Source organism: Triplophysa rosa, linkage group LG13 (genome assembly GCF_024868665.1).
Source record: "Triplophysa rosa linkage group LG13, Trosa_1v2, whole genome shotgun sequence".
NCBI classification, from domain to species: Eukaryota; Metazoa; Chordata; class Actinopteri; order Cypriniformes; family Nemacheilidae; genus Triplophysa; species Triplophysa rosa.
In genome coordinates, this window is record NC_079902.1 from 22644682 (window position 1) to 22667224 (window position 22543).

The 22543-nt window shown below is 38.6% G+C and overlaps 1 protein-coding gene across 24 annotated transcripts in view; it reads left to right on the forward strand.

The window, feature by feature from the left end:
- Positions 1-15854, forward strand: part of LOC130563558 (protocadherin alpha-C2-like) — a 156046-nt gene extending 140192 nt beyond the window's left edge. For all 24 annotated transcript variants that reach the window (XM_057349166.1, XM_057349152.1, XM_057349153.1 and 21 more), the window contains 3 exons: positions 2442-2500; positions 5566-5651; positions 15450-15854. In XM_057349166.1, coding sequence (XP_057205149.1) covers positions 2442-2500; positions 5566-5651; positions 15450-15745 — 441 coding nt within the window. In that variant the 3' untranslated portion in view covers positions 15746-15854. The remainder of the gene's footprint in view (positions 1-2441; positions 2501-5565; positions 5652-15449) is intronic.
- The last annotated feature ends 6689 nt before the right edge of the window (positions 15855-22543 follow it).

A 22543-nucleotide genomic window follows, 5' to 3' on the forward strand; every position in this document is an offset into this window, starting at 1 on the left:
GTCTCTGTCTCTGTCTCTCTCTCTCTCTCTCTCTCTCTCTCTCTCTCTCTCTCTCTATTCAGCCTGTTCTGCAGTGTGTTCCTTCAGGACAGCTGGCTGTGTTTATATTTAGAGGTGTGAATCTCAAACACACTGCAGTTTCTTTGTACCCACACTTACATCTCTTGAGAGACTGCAGACTGGCCTCCGTTTAGTTACACAACTTCTCATTGCATATCCACTAGAACCATCAGACTATCTGTTATCTCAACACAGGTTAGAATGATTGCTTTCCCTTGTGATGACAGCTTTCTGTAGAGATTAGATGTTCTGCTTATAGTGTGACATTTCCTTCTGAGCATGTTACATAATGAAAAATGGATGTTTGACGGATCCCCATTAATAATTTATGTATTTCCTAAAAAATACATCAGTAGCCTATGGAAAAACATGATGTTTCTGCTGTTAAATGAGCGAATCATGAAAGGTCTAGACACATTCCATGCATGGGAAATTGTCATAAAAAATGTCATAGTGCAAAAACTGTAAGGGTCATAAAATTAAGCTGTGTTTCATGCAAAATAGTATTTATTGTCTATCATCATCTTTCTGTGCTATACCCCGTCCAGTCTGCACAACTGCCCTTCAGTTCATGTTAAGATTGTCAATTTGCGGCTCATTCTCAAAAGTTGAACTGATTTATCTTCAGACGATCTCTGCAGTAGTTTTAACAGTCTGTCAGTGTGATTCTATGATCTTCTCTCTGTCCACCCTGTTAGCCTTGCTAAAGATCATCATTACAAGCCGAGTGCTTTCAGATTGTGCCGTTAATCGTGTTTTTTGGGATTACTGGGTGTGCAAAGAGTGTCTTTGTGTGAGCGCTGTTTGTTTGAAAAGTAATTACTGGCTGATATGAGCGATTCTCATTAAATGTCAGTCATGTTTGTTCTCCGGTGTGATGAAGTTGAGCTCAGTTCAGCTGATTTGGTGCTGTGGTTCGGAAGGGGAAAGAGGAAGGTTTGTGATTGGCTGGTGCAAGGGTGCGAATGCTGTATCTAGGCAAGGTGAGTCCACTCAGAACAGACCCGAGAAAGAGAAAAAAATAAGGAAAAAGTGAGAGCTGCTGGTGAGACGAAAGCGAACTCAACTCATTATCAGCCTCTCCACACACACACACACACTCACTCACTCACTCACTCACAAAGGCCTGTGAGATTAATAAAAAACAGCTTCTTAGTTTCTTTGCTCTCTGTTACGCTTCTCTACATCTTTGCTGTCCATATTTGTTACTCACAGGCTAGTGTTTGCTACATGTCGGGTCAGTTTTAGGATCTGGCTCTCTGGATGGTCAGTGTTAAGGGCATCATTAATGCAATCCTGACGTGTCTTGAATATTTTCCTGTAGTTCCTGTTTGTTTGTTTGTTTGTTTGTTTGTTTGTTTGAGGGTTGATCGTGTTTGTGCTCTCATCTATAATCTCTTTAAAGTTTTCCTCAGCCACTGTTTCAGAATAATTAATCGTACGCTACACTTCGGTCTGTTTGTGGAAAACTGTAAAAGGCTGTTTTTTTTCAGGCTGTATACAAGTGTCTAGAAACTGTTTCAATGTACATGCCATTCTCTGTGTGACAGAGATGCCATAGAAGAACCAGTTTTTGGCTTTCAAAAGAACCATTTACTTAAGTTCTTATATTTTTTATAAAAAAAGTTTTTGTGAAACAGAAGGGTTCTTTTGACGTTAAAGATTAATGTGCTTTAATGCTTTAATGGCTGTGCATAAATATGGTTCTTTTCACAGGTATTATTTAAAATCTTACATTTTATATGACATATTTATTTCAAGTGCAAACCTCTGTTGAAATGGTTTTTGAGCTATAATATGTTGCTTTATATGTTGCGTGACGGGTGTGCGTGTGCGTGCGTGTGTGTGTGTATGTATGTGCTGTGAAGGGGAACAGCAGGCTCTGCTGATTACATAGAGAATTGGATTTCACATTGATGAATGTCTCCAGCAGGAGGTGGAGAGAGAAAACGGAGGTATTAGGAGCACAGATGACATGACTGCAGAATGTTCTGGTGTAAAGACACTGATAATGTGTGTGCACAAAAATGTCCGTATCATGTCATTCCTATAATATGTGAGATTTCTGCTGTTAAATCTTTTCCTCTCATTCAAATCGATCTCATCCCTCTCTGGTCTTCTGGGGTTTAATGACCTTGATTTGGCTCTGTGTTTGTCTGAATGATTGAGCTGTCCAAAGTTTTTGTACGCTGAAATGATGATTGATGTGTGTGAAACAGAGAGAGAGCAGTGCTTCACCTCATTCTAAACTCTTTTTTGCAGAACCACAGGCATGCAGCAATCATGACCGTGCGGCAGCCCTCCGGCATGATTATTTAATGACATGATATTGATCTTTCGAAATGTCTCAAGGGTTGACACCATCTTTTTCTTTTTTGCAGCCTAGAGTTCCCAATACAGACTGGAGATATTCTGCATCGCTCAGAGCAGGAATGCAAAGGTAAGACATAATTGAGTTCATCATCTTCAGTTTTGTGTGGAACTTCATTTTAAAGGACTCGTGTCATTGAAGATCGAATTTTCATTGATCTTGGATAAAGCATTTCATTTCACATACTGTAAGTTTTAGAATTCCTCAGTCAGATGTTAAACACAAACGATACGATCATGTGCATACATTAGCCAATACAATACAAGCTGAGCTCATTCTGGTCAGTCTGTCCTAACGAGCATTTCCTACATTCCAGTTATCCATCACTTATTGTGAATCGTCCAGCTACCAGTACAACAGCCACTGTACCAGTACAGCTGACCAGTGACGGTTGCTGTGACATTAAAAATATTTTTTTTTTACTTTTTAACTCTTTAGTAAAAAGATGGCTAAGAACATTTCAGACAACAGGCAGGGCGGGACATTCACATATGCCAGGCCTGCGTGTGTGCGTGTGTGTGTGTGTGTGTGTGTGTGTGTGTGTGTGTGTGTGTGTGTGTGTGCGTGTGTGTGTGCGTGTGTGTGCGTGTGTGTGCGTGTGTGTGTGTGTGTGTGTGAGAGAGAGAGATCTTCATTAGCGGTACACTGATTCCCTCATAATTACAGCAGAGTTTAATGAGAGCTAATGTAGCCGAGCAGATCAATCTCATGCATTAAATCAGACTGCTGTCTCACAATTTATGTGCTTGGAGAGACTTTAGAAAATGTAATTTCACAATAATGATGTGTTTGTCTTTGACTTACAGCAGATAGGTAAGGATTTTATTGGGAGCTTCTTTAAAGGCCAAGAGTTTTTAAAGCATTATTGGTCAAGCATCACTTTTACTTTGACAAACCTCTGACCTTAAGTATTAAACTTTAGCATAAAAATGTCCACCCACCGCATGAGGTTGAAGAAAACCAAGGGAAATATCCTGTAGAAACAAAGGTTTCGTTATGTTCAGAAGATGTAAAATCTGACACTGAATAGTCCGTGGTATTTCTCTCTGAAGGCAGATGAGGGTAATGCTGAAAATGTCACATCGTAGATGGGCAATATTTATATAAGAAAAGAGAGTTCTGGGAGGTAATTTGAGCTTTCGGCTGTAAAGCAGAGAAATGATGAGTGAAGAGCGAGATTGAGGACAATGATACGCAGGCAGAAGGTCAGAGCAAGGAAGTTCAGAGGGAGAGAGAGAGAGAGAGAGAGAGAGAGAGAGAGAGAGGTTCGAACATTAGATGAGGATCATGTATTTTCTCTAGTGTTTCTCATTAATAATTTATCTCTCTTACTGACTGCTAGCTTCACAGCTCTTTAAAATGGCTTCCACACACACACACACACACACACACACACAGAGAGAAAGAGAGAGAGAGAGAGAGAGAGAGAGGGAGCATGTATTAGCAGCCTGACCTTGGATGGCAGACATTTATCATAGGGAGGGAGAGAAAGAAGCTACTAAAATGGTGGTTTACTACCCCACCTCCCTTCTGTTCAGTCTCCTGATATCAATGAGATTCTCTTTGAAAATGTACATAATAGCTTTCATGAATAGCGTAACAAGCTTTGCTAGCATAATTTGACTTGTGGCTATTAGGCCATGTGTTTTTTGTGGTCAGAATAGAATTAATATTCAGAATAGAATTTATTAATTTACATGTGACCGAATGAACGGTGATCCTGTCCTGTTTTGAAAGGGTAATGCACAGACGGTAAGACTTGAGTCCAATAGAAAAGAAAAAAACTGAGATTTGAGATAGAGAATAGATGGAAACTATTGCTTAAGTCATTTGTTTTCCAGATTTTTCTCAGAAAAAAAACAGTAATCGTACTTGTTTATCCTTCAGAGTTTCACAAGACATTTCAGCCATGTTTGAAAGCTTGCTCAGATTTGCCAAGATCCCAAAACCTGCAGACAGTCCGAGATCTTAGTATGAACTCAAATATTTCCACATTATTGCAAAACCCATTGTTCTGAGCTGTGATATTCACATTATTTCAGCCAAATGTTATTGAAAAATAAGCCTTGTTTGTTTTGGATTGTATTACTCTGAAGGGAATTATATACAGTAGCCTCTGTAGGTTTAACAAACAAACAAATAAACTGTAATATTGATTTGATTGACCATCTTTTTGATGTCAGGACAAAGAGTAAGACTATCTATGATAACAGAGTGGAAACTATTGACAGTCTAACATATAATTCACAACGTGAGTTTTGTTTGAATGTTTTGCTTATCCTTCCTCAACAGTAGCTACAGAGAGAACAGGACAGAGATTACTCAAATAGGGTTTTATGATGTGGACAAACAAGATTTGTATGTTTTTGAAGTCATCATGGTGTTTGCCACCCATTTTGCTTTTGTGATGCAAACGGTATAAGAAAATGTGGGATGTGGCTGTAAGAGAAAAAAAAGAGAGAATGCACATGCATGACTTGATTAGAGGGAAAGGAAAGCAATTAAAGTAAGAAGTTTTTGTAAAATCAGACAAAAAGAAAAATACATTTTGATGGACAATTACAAAGACAACCATGCTGTCATTATAGCGTGTGTGCATGTGCGTGCGTGTGTGCGTGCGTGTGTGTGTGAGAGAGAGATTTCTCTTGGCTCTGAAGTGTTGAGAGCACAGGAATGAAACATTTAATCTCAGAGGTGGTGTGACTGTGCAGGACAGAGAAATTTAATCCGTAATCTCCAATCCAGCCTTCTGGATTCCAATTCTAGCCGACAGACCACATTTACCCCAGCTCAATCGTTCACCCCAGCTTAACCACACACACATTTACCAAATAAATCTCACTTCAAGGCATCATCTGCCTGTACTGTTAGGTCCAAAACGTTGACACAACTAGTAAAAATGCTTGTATTTCACATTATTAATTGAAACCGTTTTTTCTTTAAAAATTCTACTTTAAAGATAATGAATTTCTTATTTTGGTGGTGTGTCCCTGTTTGGTGTGTTTCAGTGTGTGTACACCTTGAGAAAAGTGTGCGTTGAATTGGTTACATTTATATAAAAGTTTGTTTACTGATAAAAAGATTGCTCTTTCAGTTTAAAAATATACTCTTCTCTTGTTTGTTTGTGTGTTTAGTTCAGTCCACATGGAGGAGTCGTCCGTGATGCAGGGAGCACAAGGAGTTTTGGTTCAGAACTGGCCCACGGTCTCCAGTGCTGCCGGTAAGACTAGAGTCCAATAGAAAACAAACTGAGATTTGAGATTGCTTAAGTCTTTAAGTTTTTCAGATTTTTCTCAGAAGAAAAGAAAACACTTGTTTATACTTGTTTATCCTTCAGAGTTTCGCAAGACATTTCATTCATGTTTGAAAGCTTGCTTAGATTTGCCAAGATTCCAAAGCCTGCAGACAGTCAGAGATATTGGCCTGAACTCAAAAATGTCCTCATTATTGCAACACCCAATGTTCACATTCTATGATATTCACACTCTTTTATATCCCTGTAATTATGCTATATTGTCAACAATTGTCCAATTCATGACTATTTTTAAATTTCTCATAAGGAATTGTAGGAGACAGATGTGAGACATCCTACGGGTGATTTACAAAAATTTTTAATTTCATTCATAAAACTGTAAGGAGTATAGTTTTGACAGTGAATTGGACGAAGAATAACTGGGTGTTCTGGCATGGATGTGATGCTGTCTCACACTCACACTGGTATTTTCCCTCAGGACCATCACTCTATAACATTCTCACCCTATCTCAGTCTGGACTCTTTTTTTCTGTCCTGTCTCACACTCTCTTCAACATTCTTTTGCTTGCTTGATTCGTTTCCCTGCCGTCTCTTCTGCTTTGGCCTCTTTTGCTGATCTACTGCAGTTATGCAGGGATGGATGAAAATGACCTACATGAGGCTTCTTTAGGAACCTAGCTGAGCACTTCAGAGAGGAACTCTGTATAGCACACAGAAATCATCGCAGTATATTAATGATACCAGGATCTTCGCGTTTCTGCCACATAGAAGTATGCAAATATGAACTGATGACATCACAACACTGCCAACCCACTCTAGAAATCCATTGTGTAGGGGAAGAAAAATCATGCCCATGTAATCCAACCCTTGATTGTTTACTTTAAAGTAGATTTTGTTTTTCATTAAAGTGGAAAGTGGAAGGTGTTTTTTACTGCATAGATCCAAAAACATGACAAGGTGTCAAAGGTATCCATACAATTCCAATTTCCAATTCTTTATATACAACTTTGTGTAAGGAACAGGCTAAAATATAAGTCTATATTCACTTAAACTGTCCCCTTCTCCAGCAATATCAAAACGTGTATATGGATGTAGATTTGAGGTCTAAAGGCTCAAATTTTGTTCTGTACCTCAAAGAAAGCCACCATTTGGCCACAAATGGACCTGGAACATATAGCTTAGCCTGTAAATCACCCTCTACTTTTAAATCTACATAAACTACATCACCTTGAAGACTAAGTTTTTTTTGGCTCCTTAGACGAAATACAAAACGCTATCATTTGAAAACTGCTTTGGATTCAAACTAAATGAATAAATGTAAATTAGTAAAAAAGTGACAGTCAGATATTCTGACTGATGGCCAGTTTGACAAGAAAACAACACAGGTTTATAGTGATAAGGTCAATTATTCCTTTGTTGTAATTACCATTATGAATATTTTTTAGCACAATCTAAGGAAATTAGTTTACAGTGTGGCGACAGTTAACTGTAAATTTTGATGTTGGTGTGACCTGACGCCAACTGACCATGGAATAGAAAGCGACTACGCCACCCTGGATACTCGCCAGGGACGAGAAAGTATTCTTATACCGTAAGCACACAAATTCACTTCAGGAAGCGGCAGGAGACGTGAGCATAGAAATATATATATACTTTTATTTAAAAGATTCTGACCCAACATCAATCACTGAAAATAAAGAAATATAAAGGATAAACAACAAAAAATAACTAAAATGAGAAAATGCCACAGTAAGCAGCCTGGGCCAACAAACCCTTTTAAACAAACCAAAACAAAAGGAACAGGAGCTGAGGCACGCCCGCAGGGACTAAGGACACAATAGGCCACACCACACCTCACACTGGTTACACACGCTCACGCACACACACCAACACACCACAGCACTCGTGGGAGAACACCAACACCCCAAACTCCGCCCCGCCTTCAGTACTCAGCTCCTGTAAGAAAATGGATAGGAATAGGTTTTGGCACAAGTTTCAAGGGTGCAGACACTCTGCAATTACTGTGCACTACAGTGCAAGATAGCGAGTAGGCGCTCTACTGCTCACAATAATGCACCTTCACACAATACAAAATAACAAGTATAAAGAAAACAATATAATAGAATCAAATTAGATTAAACATGCCACTACAGCAGCACCATCAGGGCTAGCCAATGTAACACGGGTGGTTAACTGCAGCAACTAAACAAAAAAAACCATGAAAACAGTAGTGCCAACAAAGCAATGTAAAATAAAAATAATAATAATAATAAAGTAGAAACAGCAAATACAACAAGCAAAACAAGTTAAACTATAAAGAAAAACAAATTAACAATAACATAAGGTGCAGCAACAGCGCCCCCGGATAACTCCCACGTAGCTCCAATGCGCAGGAATAATCACTGGTAGCGACACGAACAATCTGTCAGTAATGCAGTCAATAATTAGACAGGTTGGACAAGATTACGACATCCTAATGCAAGTTTAACAGCACCTACCATAAGGGTAGAATCTCCCCACCCCCAGATAAGCAACCCACAGATGAATGCACTGGCGGTCGCGGCTCGTTCAAACAATCTGTAGGCGGAGTTCATTAAGGAGGACAGGGACCGTAAGATATCATCAAAAAGTCTAAAATGCAACTAGCATTAGCGGCTCATTACAAATAGCTAACAGGGACGAGGCTTAACACACATACCGTACACCTCCGATCTCGTAACTTGGCCGATCGGGTAATCACACCAATGTGCGGAGGACAACTCGATCTGTTTTGTTGGGAGACTGTGTACGCAGCCAACCCCCCAAGACATCTGGAATATCAACAGACACCCAAGCTCGACTCCAGCTCACTCAAGCTTCCGCCTGTAAACAACAAAGCCTGTCTAATGTCACCACAAGCACAATCTTACATCACCACACCACACAGTCATTACACTCACCTGAAGAGGGGCAACGCCAACCAAATGTCAGCCACAAGGTTTCTCCTAACGTGCCGTTCTACACAGAGACGCTAACATTAGCTACCACATGCTACCAATGACATAGCCCGTAACACTACGTACCTGCCGGGCGACCGGATGTAACACCGAAGCAAAAAAAAGAAAAGGGCGGGGCCAGTGATATCAAACCCCTTAACCATAGGCTATATATATACACCCCCATATCGACTGATAGGACAGCTAATAATCCAATCCACCAATCGGCACAATGGAAGACTTATTAGCCCTACCACATTGGGTTATATGCGTTTAGCTCAGGTGGCCTAAGATGTGTGATGGAGGAGAGAGTGTCACGGATTTCCTCAGATCTGACCAGATCCAGCGTAAACCCAGTTTATCAGCTGAAAGAGGAAATGACACGGTGACAGAGGATGTGAAGGTTATCTGCTCAGAGCAAACCTCAGCCAAAGCGCAGAGATATGACTCGATTAACAGATGAATGTTTCTAAGGGACAGGCCAGACTATTTCAACACAAACACGCACGCACTGTGCCTTGCCGTGGAGACGGCTATTTATGTTGATTAATCCACAGTGTTAGATTCTATCTCCACAGTGCCCATTTACTCCCTCTCTTTTTCATGCACTACAAATAATTGACGGATCGCCTGTCTTTGTGTGAAGGACAGAGTCTGTGTTATTCATCAGAGATGTCCACACACACTCTGCTAACAGGATAAGCATATCACCACTGCGTCAACACAAACATCCAGGCAAAGAAATAAATGCGTTAAGGAAAGAATCAACTAGCACAGGCATAGAATAAAAAATGGAGTCATGTACAGTCTTTCGTGTGTAGTCATTCAATATTCATTCGGGCTATTGTAAAGTGTCGTGCTGTGCAAATAAATTACCAGTTGCACAAATGTGATGAATTGTCATATTTAATATTTGATGTGAATTTTCAAACAGGGCCAATAGTGACCTGCTTTAATTCATCTAAAATGCCAAAATGGTCCTACTTTTATAATTATTGTAAAGTTATTTTTTATGACTTCAATAACTAGGAGACTAAAGATTAACTTGTCACATTTGTGACACAAATTTTGTGAAGCGATCACCATCTGGATCGTGAACCTGTCAAACATACTGTCTGGCATCACTTCCTGGGTCAAAAGGTCATACGTTGGGACCTGTGTGCAATTAATACATATTTGATTTCCTAATTAGCACATTGTGAGGGTTATAGATGTCTATGTTGGGGCCAGACCCTCTTGGACGGAATGATGACGTGATATTTGGGGGTGTTCAATGTAATGAAGGTAATTTAGTTTCAAGGATGAAAAGATGAAAGAGACAGAGCGAGAGAGAAAGGGCAAAGCGTGCACAATTACTTGTGTGATGAAAAAGGCAATTTGTTCTAATTAAGTCTGTGTTGATATATGCAGCAGGAGAAACTCTGGAAATTAATTAAACAAGTCTCTGTAGATGCAGGTTCTCCCACTTTCTCTCTCTATCCCATTCCATATCTCTCTGTCTCCTTTTCATTCTTTCACTTTTACGTTTAAGCTGATCTGTGAGGTTGGAAATGGTGCCCAGATCTCTGAAATAATAGTTTAAGAATCAGAATCAGAAAGAGCTTTATTGCCAAGTATGTTTGCACATACAAGGAATTTGTTTTGGTGACAGGAGCATCCAGAACACAGAAACAGCAACAACAGTAAACAGAGACCATAACACAATAGAATACAGTACACAAAGATTTAAATAAGGGCCTATGGGTATAAAAAATTAAGAAATATTAGTTTAAATCAAAACCTTACATTTTGTGCCCCCATGTTGAACACAAAATCATAGATTAAAGATGATGTGGAGGCTGATTTTCGATATTATGAAAGCATAGAAATATGACACGCTCTCACGCTTCCAAAAGGACATTAATCTATGTAGCTACTATTTAAGTATTCATATGTAAGAATCTTACTGTGATGTGACGCCGGACATTATTGACATCAAAACGTGCAATAATGTATGAATGTTTAGAAAATATATAAAATTAGAGCTCAAAAGAGGTCAGGTCAGATAATGATGTCAGGACAGATGTTTTAGAAGAAATTATAAATGTTCGTGCTTTAACTCTGTGGTGAAGCAAAGTGATGCTGGGTTATTGTGGGTTGGTGGAGGGGTGTTTGTGTTGTGTTTAGCTGTGGCTCTGCATTTTCATGAGCTTCATTCTAGCACTGCTGTGAAAAACACTGGAGAAGCCAACGCCCCTCTCTCTCTCTCTGTCTCTCTCTGTATATATATATCTGTATCTGACAGATGGACGAAGCTTCTAGTGCCCAAATCAACAGAATTACTTTAATGCCATGGAGATCGCTCACATCTTCTGTATCTCTCTCCTCTTTTGCATCTGTATCTTGTTTTTGCCTCTCAATGTGGCAAAATGTTAGTCGCAGTGTTTGAGGGATAATCAGTGTCTCAGAGGCAGAAGGTAGGTAGACAGCAGCCTAAGGGAAAGAGGGTAAGAGTAAGTGACAATGAGAAGAAAAGGGTGACCGAAGGGAGTGAAAGAGAAAACCGAGAGATAGAGAGAGGGGAGGGGCTGTTACTGTCTCTGTTGCTAGGGGAGAGAAGCATTTGACCATCAGAGAGAGAGAGAGAGGGTTCTGTATTAGTTTCCATCAGTGTCTGTACCACAGCCTGATTTCACTGGAGCAGGCAGTTGCCACGGCAACCATTCATACCACGAACAGGGTGCTGAAAATGCAGAGGGAGAGTGAGAGAGAAAGGAGTGATGCAAAATGGCGAGAGAAAAACAGGAGAGGTGTGGCCTGACGAGAGTTTACAGAACAAAATGTAAAATGAATAGAACTGTGCGTTAAAGTGAATATGGGGGTGTTAGGTGAACTAGGGACAGATGCTTGAGAAAATGTGGGTAAATAGAAACAGTCTGTACTGCAGAGGTCTTTCTTCATCATTGAATGAGCATAAGACAGATCTGTAGAGAGGGATGGATGGATGAATAAAGGGATGAGTGTGACCTATCTGTCTGTTTAAAGATCACCTCTGCAGGTGGGCAGCCCACAGGCTCTCAGTTCAGCAGCAATGCCATATGGCGAACAGAAATGCTTACCCGCTTTCAACACACCAACACTTTTTCAACATGAACACATTTTCTGTAGCTAGTCATGAGTTATATTCCCAGGGCCAGGGGAACATATTGTTATACTGCACTGTTTGGTTTGAATGCACAAAAGGATGCTTTGATTTAAGTTATTACATGTGTACATACGTTTACTAGCATTCACAGCATTCAAGTTTACTTGCATCAGTAGCACAGACACTCTAATCCAACATAAAAACTTCAACAATGCAACACTCATCACTTTAATAACTGTTCAAATGATGTGTTTTAACACTAGACATTGAGTGTTTTCAAGAACATTTGTTGGAGTGATGTTGAGAGGGAATATGTACAGAATGTATTCTTCTGCGCAACATCTCTTCATCTCTAAGCCTCAAAAAAAAAATCCTTGCATGTCTCTAATGAAAACTTTTTGTACTCTTGACAGCATTATTCTCACAACAAGCACTATTCTCATTAGACAGCACGACACTGACACACACACACACACGCACACACACACACACACACGCACACACACACATGCACACACACTGCTGTATTGGCAAGCTCATCAAGAATCCTTTGTGTACCATCTGGCACATATTTTATCAGGATTACTAGAGCCTGACTAACCAAGGTGTGACACACACAACCACACACACACCAGATATACTCAACCAGAAATATTCATATGCACAGACAATCGGTTCCACATGCACATATATAAATAATATTGCACACATTCCTATTAGTCACACACACAATTCATGTACGTTGCATTACTTTTTCAGTCTACAAGCCTATTATCTACATGAATAGACAGTAAATAAACTACAGGTGTGATTTGTAATATAAATTAAATTCTGTAATTATTAGACTATAGACAGTATATGAAACATTTACTGCACTCTACGCAACAGGAGCATTAACACAAGTCTGCTGTTACACACATACACACACAAACTTTGAAAAGCACTGAGTGATGTGGTTCCATCTAAACAAGCCCATAATTCTTCGCCTCTGCAGTGCTGCTCAGAAATCTGCTTCTTCAGGAGTTTAGAGTCAAAGCTTTTAAACTGCCTTTCCATCATCGCATTATTTTCATCACCTAATCTTTGTTGAATCATCTTCCTCCTCTAATCTTCCTCAGATCTTCCTCACATCATCTTGCTCGCCTCATTTTATGTAAGACAGCACTGCACTGCCCAGAGCGACTGACAGAGAAGGAATGAGAGAAGTGTGGGAGGGGGTCGGAAGGCCTGTGTCGTTTCTTCGATAAGATAATTCGATTTTCTCCACATCATTTTTTTATGAGCTGAATGTTTCACTGGCCATACTGTTCATACCCTCATCAGTCAGCTTATTAAACCTGTGCCATGAGCTGTGAGAACGACATAGATCTTTGTCCAGATACCACATTACACGAATGGTCAAGACAAGAGAGAGATACTCAGAGGTGTGTGATTGTTACTCTAGGTGATAAATTATTTATTTTATTATTTTATTTATTCATTTATTTATTAGAATGATCTTACTTGGTCTATTAACACCATGCACTGTGCTGTGTTTTACCTTTCTGTGTTTGTCTGTTTTTCTTATTTGCTCCTGTAAAGCTGCTTTGGAACAATGCACATTGTGAAAAGCGCTATATAAATAAAATTGAATTGAATAAAAATAAGAGAATACTCTCTGTCTGCACACAGATATGAGTGTACTGACTTGTCTAAATAATCCGATTCAGTACAATAAATCAATACTCTCTGATTTTAAGTGTTATATGTTTTGTTATTGGCACAGTTCACCTAGCTATAAAGCTTCATATAAAGCTTCAGTACGATGTGCCATAAAAACCAGCAATGTATTGTTTATCACGGCTGTTCATTGGAAAACTACAATGTTATAAAAACAGATACTGTTGCTGTAACATCACTAAAAACGTTATGTGGTAGCAAAGCTCTTTTTGCTAGTCACACCCTAATGCCGACTCTGTTCTCATTCTGACAGGGAGTAGACAAATTGAAAGAAATTTAACGAAGGGAATGGAGAGACACTCGAGAGAAAACAAAAGAGTTTGTGTGTGTGTAATTGTTGTGTTACTGAGGGATTTGGAAGGGTAGTCAGTTCCCTGCGGTCTCATAATGAATGCTGCCTATTGAGTGTCTCCATTTTCTCCCTCTCCTCATTGCACACACACAACCCTGGATACACATCCTCTGACTCGCGGATATTTCAACCAGAATGTTTCTGAGGTTGTAATCCATCTTAATCTTCACCTTAACATGAGCGATAGACAAAAGGCGAGTGCGAACATGCACACAGATACACTGCCAGAGGTGAGGTGTGTATTAAACTAAGTGATGTTGTAGTGATCCAGCATCATTATAAATTAGATTACTATCTTAGACAGACAAGGAGAGAGAGAGGGATATACAGCACTGAACACAGTCTGATGTTTGAAGTTATGGCGTATGCAGCCAGCTTCAAGTCATTTATTTCTGCATTTTTAAAGAGGAATAGGTGCATAATTAGCCAGCCATTGGTTCAAATATTGAAAAGTCAATGTACTGTATAATACGTGGTTAAAGATAAACGAATACCCCACCCAAAAATTTAAATTCTGTCATCATTTACTCACCTTCAAGTTGTTCCAACCCTGTATAAATTTCTTTGTTCTGATAAACACAAAGTAAGATATTTGGAAGCAAATGTTAGCAATTGACATTTCTGGGGCATCCTTGACTACCATAGTTGGAAAAAGTATTGTATTTGTTTTTGTTCTGCTGAACACAAAAAAATATATTTAGAAAAATGTAGGAAAGCAAACAGTTCTAGGGCACTTTGACTACCATTTTATTTTTTCTACTATGGTACAGTATATGATGTCCCAGAAATGTCAGTTGCTAACATACTTCCAAATATATGTGTTTTTGCAGGAAAAGAAATGAAAGGAAATGAACAATAATTGAAGAGAGTTCCTAGATTTTATTGAAAGATTGTGAAGAATCATGTTTTGTTAATATAATATGCACAGCTAAATTTAGAAAAAACCTTAATATTGACATACATCTAAAAATAAAAGCTATTTAAAAATGAACATTCAGTTAAATGTTTATTCTATTTGAGTCTCCTGCTCAAAATGACTTGAATTCCAGACAATTCTCATGAAACAAAATAAAGCAATCGTATTTTTTATTTGGTTTATTTGCTGCAAGCTGTAAATGTATGAGCATTATAAAAGGCAGAAGTGTGTGTGAGGAGAGGGGTCACACACACACAAACACTTCCTCTCAAACATTGTTATTTTAAACATTTAAGAAAATTAAATGCTAAACTGAAGGAAACACATGTGACGTGTCATTCTTTTCATGCTGTAATTAGTTTGTGTTGAATTGGCCTGTTGGCTGGGTTGGATATTCCAGCACTGTGTAGCTTTTCTTTCTCTTGTGCGAAACACCCCTAGAGGAACCACAGTGAATCAGCAACATTTATCTCTAGCTGAGAGAGAACAGCAGTACTTCATGTCCAGAGAGGACTTGTTTATAGTCTCATCCTCAGACGATGCCCGTGAAGTCTGTGCAAAATCAAATTTATAGTACAAAGGTGCTGCTTAGAATTTGTAACACTGCAGGTGTTGAAACTTCATATTTATAGTTTTACGATTGTAACACCTGCTCTTTCTCTCTCTTTGTCTCTCTCAGATAATGAGGGTGGAGAGGTCTCCCCTCCCATAGGCACTGCAGTGGACAGTAACAGTTGGCATTTCCGGTACGGTCCTGGTCCAGGGGGTCCTCCTCCGCACCTGAAACCGGGCGAGGTCCCTCCTGAAGCCTTCATCATTCCCGGTTCTCCGGCGATTATCTCCATCCGACAAGGACAAGATGGCGACGACAAGAGCGACTTTATTTCCTTCGGAAAAAAGGATGAAAAGAAGAAGAAGAAAAAGAAGAAGGAAAAGAAGGACAAACGGGAGAAAGGGAAGGATGACGACGATTAGAGAGAGGGGAAGAAAATTCAACAGAGTTCTTAACATCAGTCTGGATGAGAACACAAACGTCTACTTAATAATCAGAAAATTGTGCTTACATTTTTTTTTAGCATGTTTCTATCCAAAAGCTTTTTGTTATTCTGTCACATTTAATCCAGTTCCAGGAAAACAGCTGTTCTCTTTCTCTTCAATGCAGTGATAAATTAATCTTGCAGCAGATCTCTTCAGACTGATGTTGATATTTCTGTGTTATTTTGGTTTTGTTTTCCGAGTGGAAGACAAAACCATATTTGAAATGTTTGTACGCTGTTCGTCGCTTCACATGGGTTGAAAACATAAAGTGGGAGATATTGAGTTAGTGGTTCTGGCATCCGAACACACGCTGGTGTAAATACGCAGGTGGAGCACTGCAGTATGTAAAACAGTGAAGACGCTTAATTATTGCTTTTGCTTGTTCACCTCTCCTGATCTGGAAAAACCTCCCTTGAAACCAGAGACATTTAAACACGTTCACTTCTCGAAAAAAATCTCACATTCCGGATAAGCAGCGTTTTTAAAAAGGAAAGACAAAGATGTTCACTGAGCCGAATGATGGAATGCACTTTTGTTTGTTGCTTTTGTTTTTTGTTTACCGAGGCAGAGTACAGTATATATGTGAGCAGTACCATATATACACATGCTCATACACATATACACTGTAAACACACACACATCTAGTAAACAGGGTCAATAATCAATGCATCCCTATAGGCTCCCACTATCTCTCCTGCTCTGAACTGTTTCTAACCAAGTGTTTGGTTTTGAGATCAATGGCATGTTATGTATGTTTTAATCATGACTGGTCTTTTTCAGCAGTGGGAGAGATTTACTCTTTATGGGAGCTGTTGAGAAATACGCTGTCTGAGGGCTTGATTATAAGCCCTGTTATGGCAGAGAATGTTTATGCATTATGAACAGTATTACTGTTGATTCACCAAACCTTAAACACCTCCCACCCTATAAACTATCCTATATTATCCTCTGTAGAAGTGGAATGAGGGTTATGCTGTGAGTTTTGAGCCACGCTGGCCCCGTGCCTGTAGTTCCCCCGTTGACCCTGACCCGTGCCCCCTTTCACCCTGACTTGTGCCTGTTCTCTCAGCTCATTACTGGACAGCGTCCGGTGTCATACTCTCAGATTCTCCTCCTTTCTGCTTGCTGTGCGGAGGACCAACACACCCCAAGAACAATGAACATATTAGTTAGAGGTTTTCAAATTGGGGCAAATAAGGGCAAGGGTTTTCTTGTGCGCCGTTTTTATAAGCTTTACGTGAACTTTATTGCTTCTGTACAGAACTTTTGTCTCTCTCGCTCTCTCTGCCGGGTAGGCTAGCTCTAGACATTGTGGTGTACTCATGTAGTATGGAGTAATGCAGACAATGCCTGTCACACCCACCCCCCCGGAGGAGTCAGAGGCCCCTCCCACAGCACTGGAACATGTAAATGACCAAGTGCGGTTGTCCAGTCAGCCTGAGCTCTGTCTCATGTCTGTGGTTCTTTAACGGAAAGGGGCGACTGACAGGACAGATCTGAGTGGCGTAGGCAAGGGGTGGAGCTTAGCGTAGAGAATTAAAAAGGGTGTTTGCAAATTTACTCAAATTCTCAGATTGTGGGGCTCCTCAATGAATAATCTATGCCATAGCGAACATTAGTGGGGTTGCTCATCACAAGACCTGACATGACATTGGTTATTCCCCCAATGACAAGGGTTTTGACCTCATTTAGTCTTTTTAAATTGCCTGAACTTAGCTACAATATTACACACAATACTATTAAGAAGAACAGACTGTTGTCTCCACCCCATGCCTTTAAACCTTGCTCCAGTCAGTTCCTTCACTTGCCTGTTTATCCTGTCGCATCAACCCTCCAAAAACACCCAACTGATGTCACGACTACAAGTGTGACCGCTGCATGACCATACAGAAGAAAACACTTACTATATAGAGATATATATGAATATAGATATAGATGGCTATGAGTTGACTATTTTTGTTTATTGTTTTGAATCATTCACACAAGAGATTTGTGTACGTCTCTGAGGCTTTGCATACCGACACCTTTGCACTGATAACAGTGACAGTTACTAAACCTTTAGTATTTGTAAATGCTCTATAGTGTCATGCCTTGAAGCTCTCGGTTTGATCCTACTCTTTTCATTTTTGTTATGAGAACAAAAAAGACAAAAAAAAACTTGTGTTTGGCTTTGACATACCGATCAAACTAGCACTGTATATTGTAGCTAAATTATTATGTATGAGCACTCTATCTCTTCTCTTTCACTTCTTTAACAAAAAACGGAGAAAATCCTGATGTAAATTACAGTATATGTTGTGTATGCTTGTATCTAGTGAGCCTTCATGCTGTCATTATTTCAAAGTGTCTGGTGGTGATCAGTAGGTGGCGCTGTGCTGTGCAACCGAATGGCACTCATCTGTTGTAAAACACTGTTCTTTTGTGTACACCTGCTCATCAGTATGTGATGGTGATTTAGTGATGTCCATTTCTCTCTTCTTTTCCCTTCTTCCTGATTTTATTTCATGACAATGGAAAAGTGGTAATGTGTTTTGTTTATAAATCACAAAATAAATAAACCTTTCTTTCTTAATAATGTGACATATTATTGTTTCTGTGTCTGTGCTTTGTTTTTTGCTATGAGTTGACTATTAAAATGATTCTGTTTATATGCTTGAATCCAGAGATCGATCTGACAATATGTCAGTGACAAGTGTGTGGAAACAATTTCCAAGCAAGACCTCTTGCCTTATATCATACATCTTTATTAGCATGTGTTATGCAGTCTGAAGACCCAGGGAATGTTCTTTAAAAGTTTTCTCAAAGTTATCAAAAATGTTCTTGCATAACATTTAAAAGAGCATTTGATCAACATGTCAAAATGTTATAGAATATGTATAAAACTTTGTTGTTAGTTTGTTAGTGAAACATTTGAAAATGTTTAGAAAAAAACTTTCTTAAATGTTAGCAGTTTTTTCTTTTTTGTTAGCTGGGGTTGTAACTGCCTTCAGCACCTATATGACAAAAAAACTTTGGTTTTATACCAACCTGATACCAACAGCCTGCGTGTGTGTGTAATGCGTGGGTGTGCGTGTGTGAGTGTGTGTGTGTGTGTGTTGTGTCTGTGTGTCTGTGTGCCTGCTGAGGATGGTTCAAGAGTTCAGCTTGTAATTCTGTCTATGGAGGAAAAAAAGATCAACGCCATCACTTCTGTGTTATCTTGGAGGCTGTTTCTATGGTTACTATAATGATGGGATGACTCTCCATGGCAACAGCTAAATTCAGAATTCAATGTCTAAGTAGACATAGGTGAACATCGGGGGAAAGATTATTTTGGGACAGATTGTGCCTCTCTTGACAGTGAGTCTCATAACTTTCTCATGACTCCCTAAATCTCATGAGGGATGTATTGCACATAAACAGTGCTTTATTATAGGTCATGATCAGTTAAAGACCTTGATTTAAATTTCCTTGTATTTACCATCACTACAACAAACATATAACACTGATAAACAAATAGAATAAGAGGAACATGGCTGCCAAAGGCACATTAAAGCAGCAGTAATTAATATAAATGATGAAACAGACCAAACTCGAACTTTGAAAACAAGATACTGGGACAAAGTATGCAAAAACTGATATACATAAGACTACATTAGAAAAAACAATCTAATTACTACACCACACAAATTATATGTTACAATTATACATGGACTGGCAAAACAAACCCTATACAGTATATTCAAAGAGTGTCATGTACTTCATGGTCTTCACTTAAATGATGCAGGAGAACGTTTTTATCCCTGTCCAGATTATCACCCGTTCAGCTGGTCACTGCGAGCAGAGATGAGGTGAGTGTTTTGTGTGTACTGCTCTTTCTGCCTGAATGACTCAGCACACAATTCCAGCTGTGACCAAGTGCTTGCAAAGAGGGAACATAGTTGGGGACTAAATGAAGTGACGCCATAAATCAGAAATGACTTCTGCATAAACTGCCATTCACAACAGGGAGGAGAATAAAACTGCAGGTTAGAACATTCACACTTAAGCACCGAGTTTACAACAGCAGAGAGATACTGCAGGAGAGAGGTGTGTGTCTGTGTGTGGGGTTTTTTGTAGTCATGCTAAAGAGTAAAATATAATAATAATAATAATTATGCCAGAAATGTCCAGGAACTTAAATCCAAATGAGTTGGTGGAAAAGTGGTGTAACAGCTCGCAGCAAAAAATAATAAAAATATGCAAATCTGGATCAATCTATGAACATAAAAAATGTAGGCCTACATGCACTATGGATATCCATATATAGTACAACCATTTTCATAAACTTGCAGGTTGTTGACATACAATAATAAATAAAAAATAATAATTAAATAAATAATTAAATAATTTAGTTACGCGTCATGTCTGACAACGCTTGGTGACGTCACACATTTTACTGCTATTAAACGAATTTAACATTTAAATTTCATGAACAAGGTCTGCCTTTTTGTCAATATTAATTTATATGATTCATGTTTTTATTCATAATAAATAAATACATAAAAAAATTACTTCGTTTCTAAGATCTCGTCATGTCTGACAACCAGCTGACAACGCTTGTTGGTGACGTCACACCTTTTATTGCTATTGTAAAACGAATTTAACATTTAAATTTCATGAACAAGGTCTGCCTTTTTGTCAATATTCATTTATATGATTCATGTTTTTATTCATAATAAATAAATTAATAAAAAAAACTTTTGTTTTTAAGAAGGCGTCATGTCAGACAACACTTGTTGGTGACGTCACATCTTTTACTGCAATTGTAAAACGAAATGAACATTTAAATTTCATGATCAAGGTCTTTTTGTCAATATTCGTTTATATGATTCATATTTTTATTCCTAATAAATAAATTAATTAACGAGTTCCGTTTACAATTTAAACTACATTTACACTTGATTTATGTTTCTTGTTTCTTGCAGAAGGTGGAATGTCCCCAAATCTGTTAAGTATTGGTTGCAGGTACATTTTTATCTACATTTCATTTTAGTCCAGAAACATTAAAGTGGCAGGAAACAGTCACTGGCAGGAAACGGTTCCCATCATGCATGGCGTTATGTAATGGCGCTTCGAACTGCAGAACTTTGAACTCCTAGTAGGCCTGTTAGTTTTAATCTAAAGTTTGACCGTTGATTTATGTGAGTGTGATGTGTGTTCGTCTGTTTTTTTGCGACTAAACAGCGCCACTGCCTGTAACAAATCACAGCCGGTAAGTCCAGCGCTGAAATCTGGTTACGTTATGTGGATAAGCAACATGTAGACTAGAGCACAAATTTGTATATGTGTATGTGTTTTACAGATATAAAAACATGTCAGCTGTTCATATATGCAATGTATTTATTTCATAAATGTACAAAACAATTGCAGCTTGCATGTGTGTAATGAATGTGTGATATATATTTTTTGCATTAATGATTTATGATTAAAGTAAAACAAAAATTGGGAATTGTAGAATAAGAGTAAACCCATCAATAGGCCTAACGTAGCCTATGGAAATTATGTTGTCATGTAGCCTATGTGTTTTATGTGCAGTCTGCTATGTTATGTATTAAGGAGCGGGTCCCCAAACAGGTCTTTACTGTATAGTCCCACACTAAAATAAACGTTGGAGCTGTCTTAACTGAAAACATCTTGTATACTGACATATCTTAAAATGTATTGGTGCCATTGTTTTGACACAAGATGCACACCATGTTAATTTAAGGCATGTTTGTAAAACTATATATGCCATAATTTAACTAAGGAAGTCCTGACTAATCTCTGTCTGGGAAACTGCCCCTTATAGTGTCCAATTGTCTCAGCATGTGAGAGAGTCATTGAGCTAGCTAACATTGCCCTGATTTATTTGTTTACCCATTTTCATACTTGCGCCATATGTATTGTTTGGCAGAGACTCAATGTGTTGTCTATGTGTTTAATTTTATGATAAAACCTTCCCAGACCTTTCCATTATGTCAGAAAGTTCAGCTATGTCTTGATTTTATTTTAATCACTGTGTCTGCCCATCCCTATAGTGAGACGCAAGGTTCACTGACCCTGTATAAGCTCTTTCTTAGGGTTTTCTGTCACTGTGCACAAATGGTCTGCAATTGTGTACTGTTCTTTTGGGACCATATGGCATTGCTTTGTACTTTGGGTTTAATTGCAATTTAATTGTGTTTAGTTAAATCTTTTGTTTCTTTATAATGGTATGAGTGGTGGTCAGAAGTTTTGAACTTTAGAAGTTTCACATTTGATTGCCTGTTTTGTATAAAATATTGTTATATATTATTGATTGTATATTTGCCTAATTTATCCTCGTGTACTTCTAGAATTTTGTTCCTCGAGTCCCCCAACACTGCACATTTAGGATGTTTCCTATATTGGACACGCTCAGTTCACATGAGAGTATTTCATTCAAAATGTGTAGTGTAGTGGTTGGGTGCTGTAGGGCAGGGTTGAGAAGCATATGGAAGAGCCTGCTAACTTTACCTTTTTATATTGTCATTCACTGCAGAGTTGAAGTTTATGGTGCATGGTATTTTAATATCTTGATGATCATGAGTGTGTTGCTTTCTAAGGCAAATTGACGCCTTGGAATAAGTTGTAACCGAATAAGATATGTGAATAACTCAGTTTTGACAAAAATGTCAGATGGAACCTTAGAAATCTAAGGCGACAAAATGTTTTGTTTTGTTTTGTGGAATGTGTCATAATGTGTTTTCTGCTATG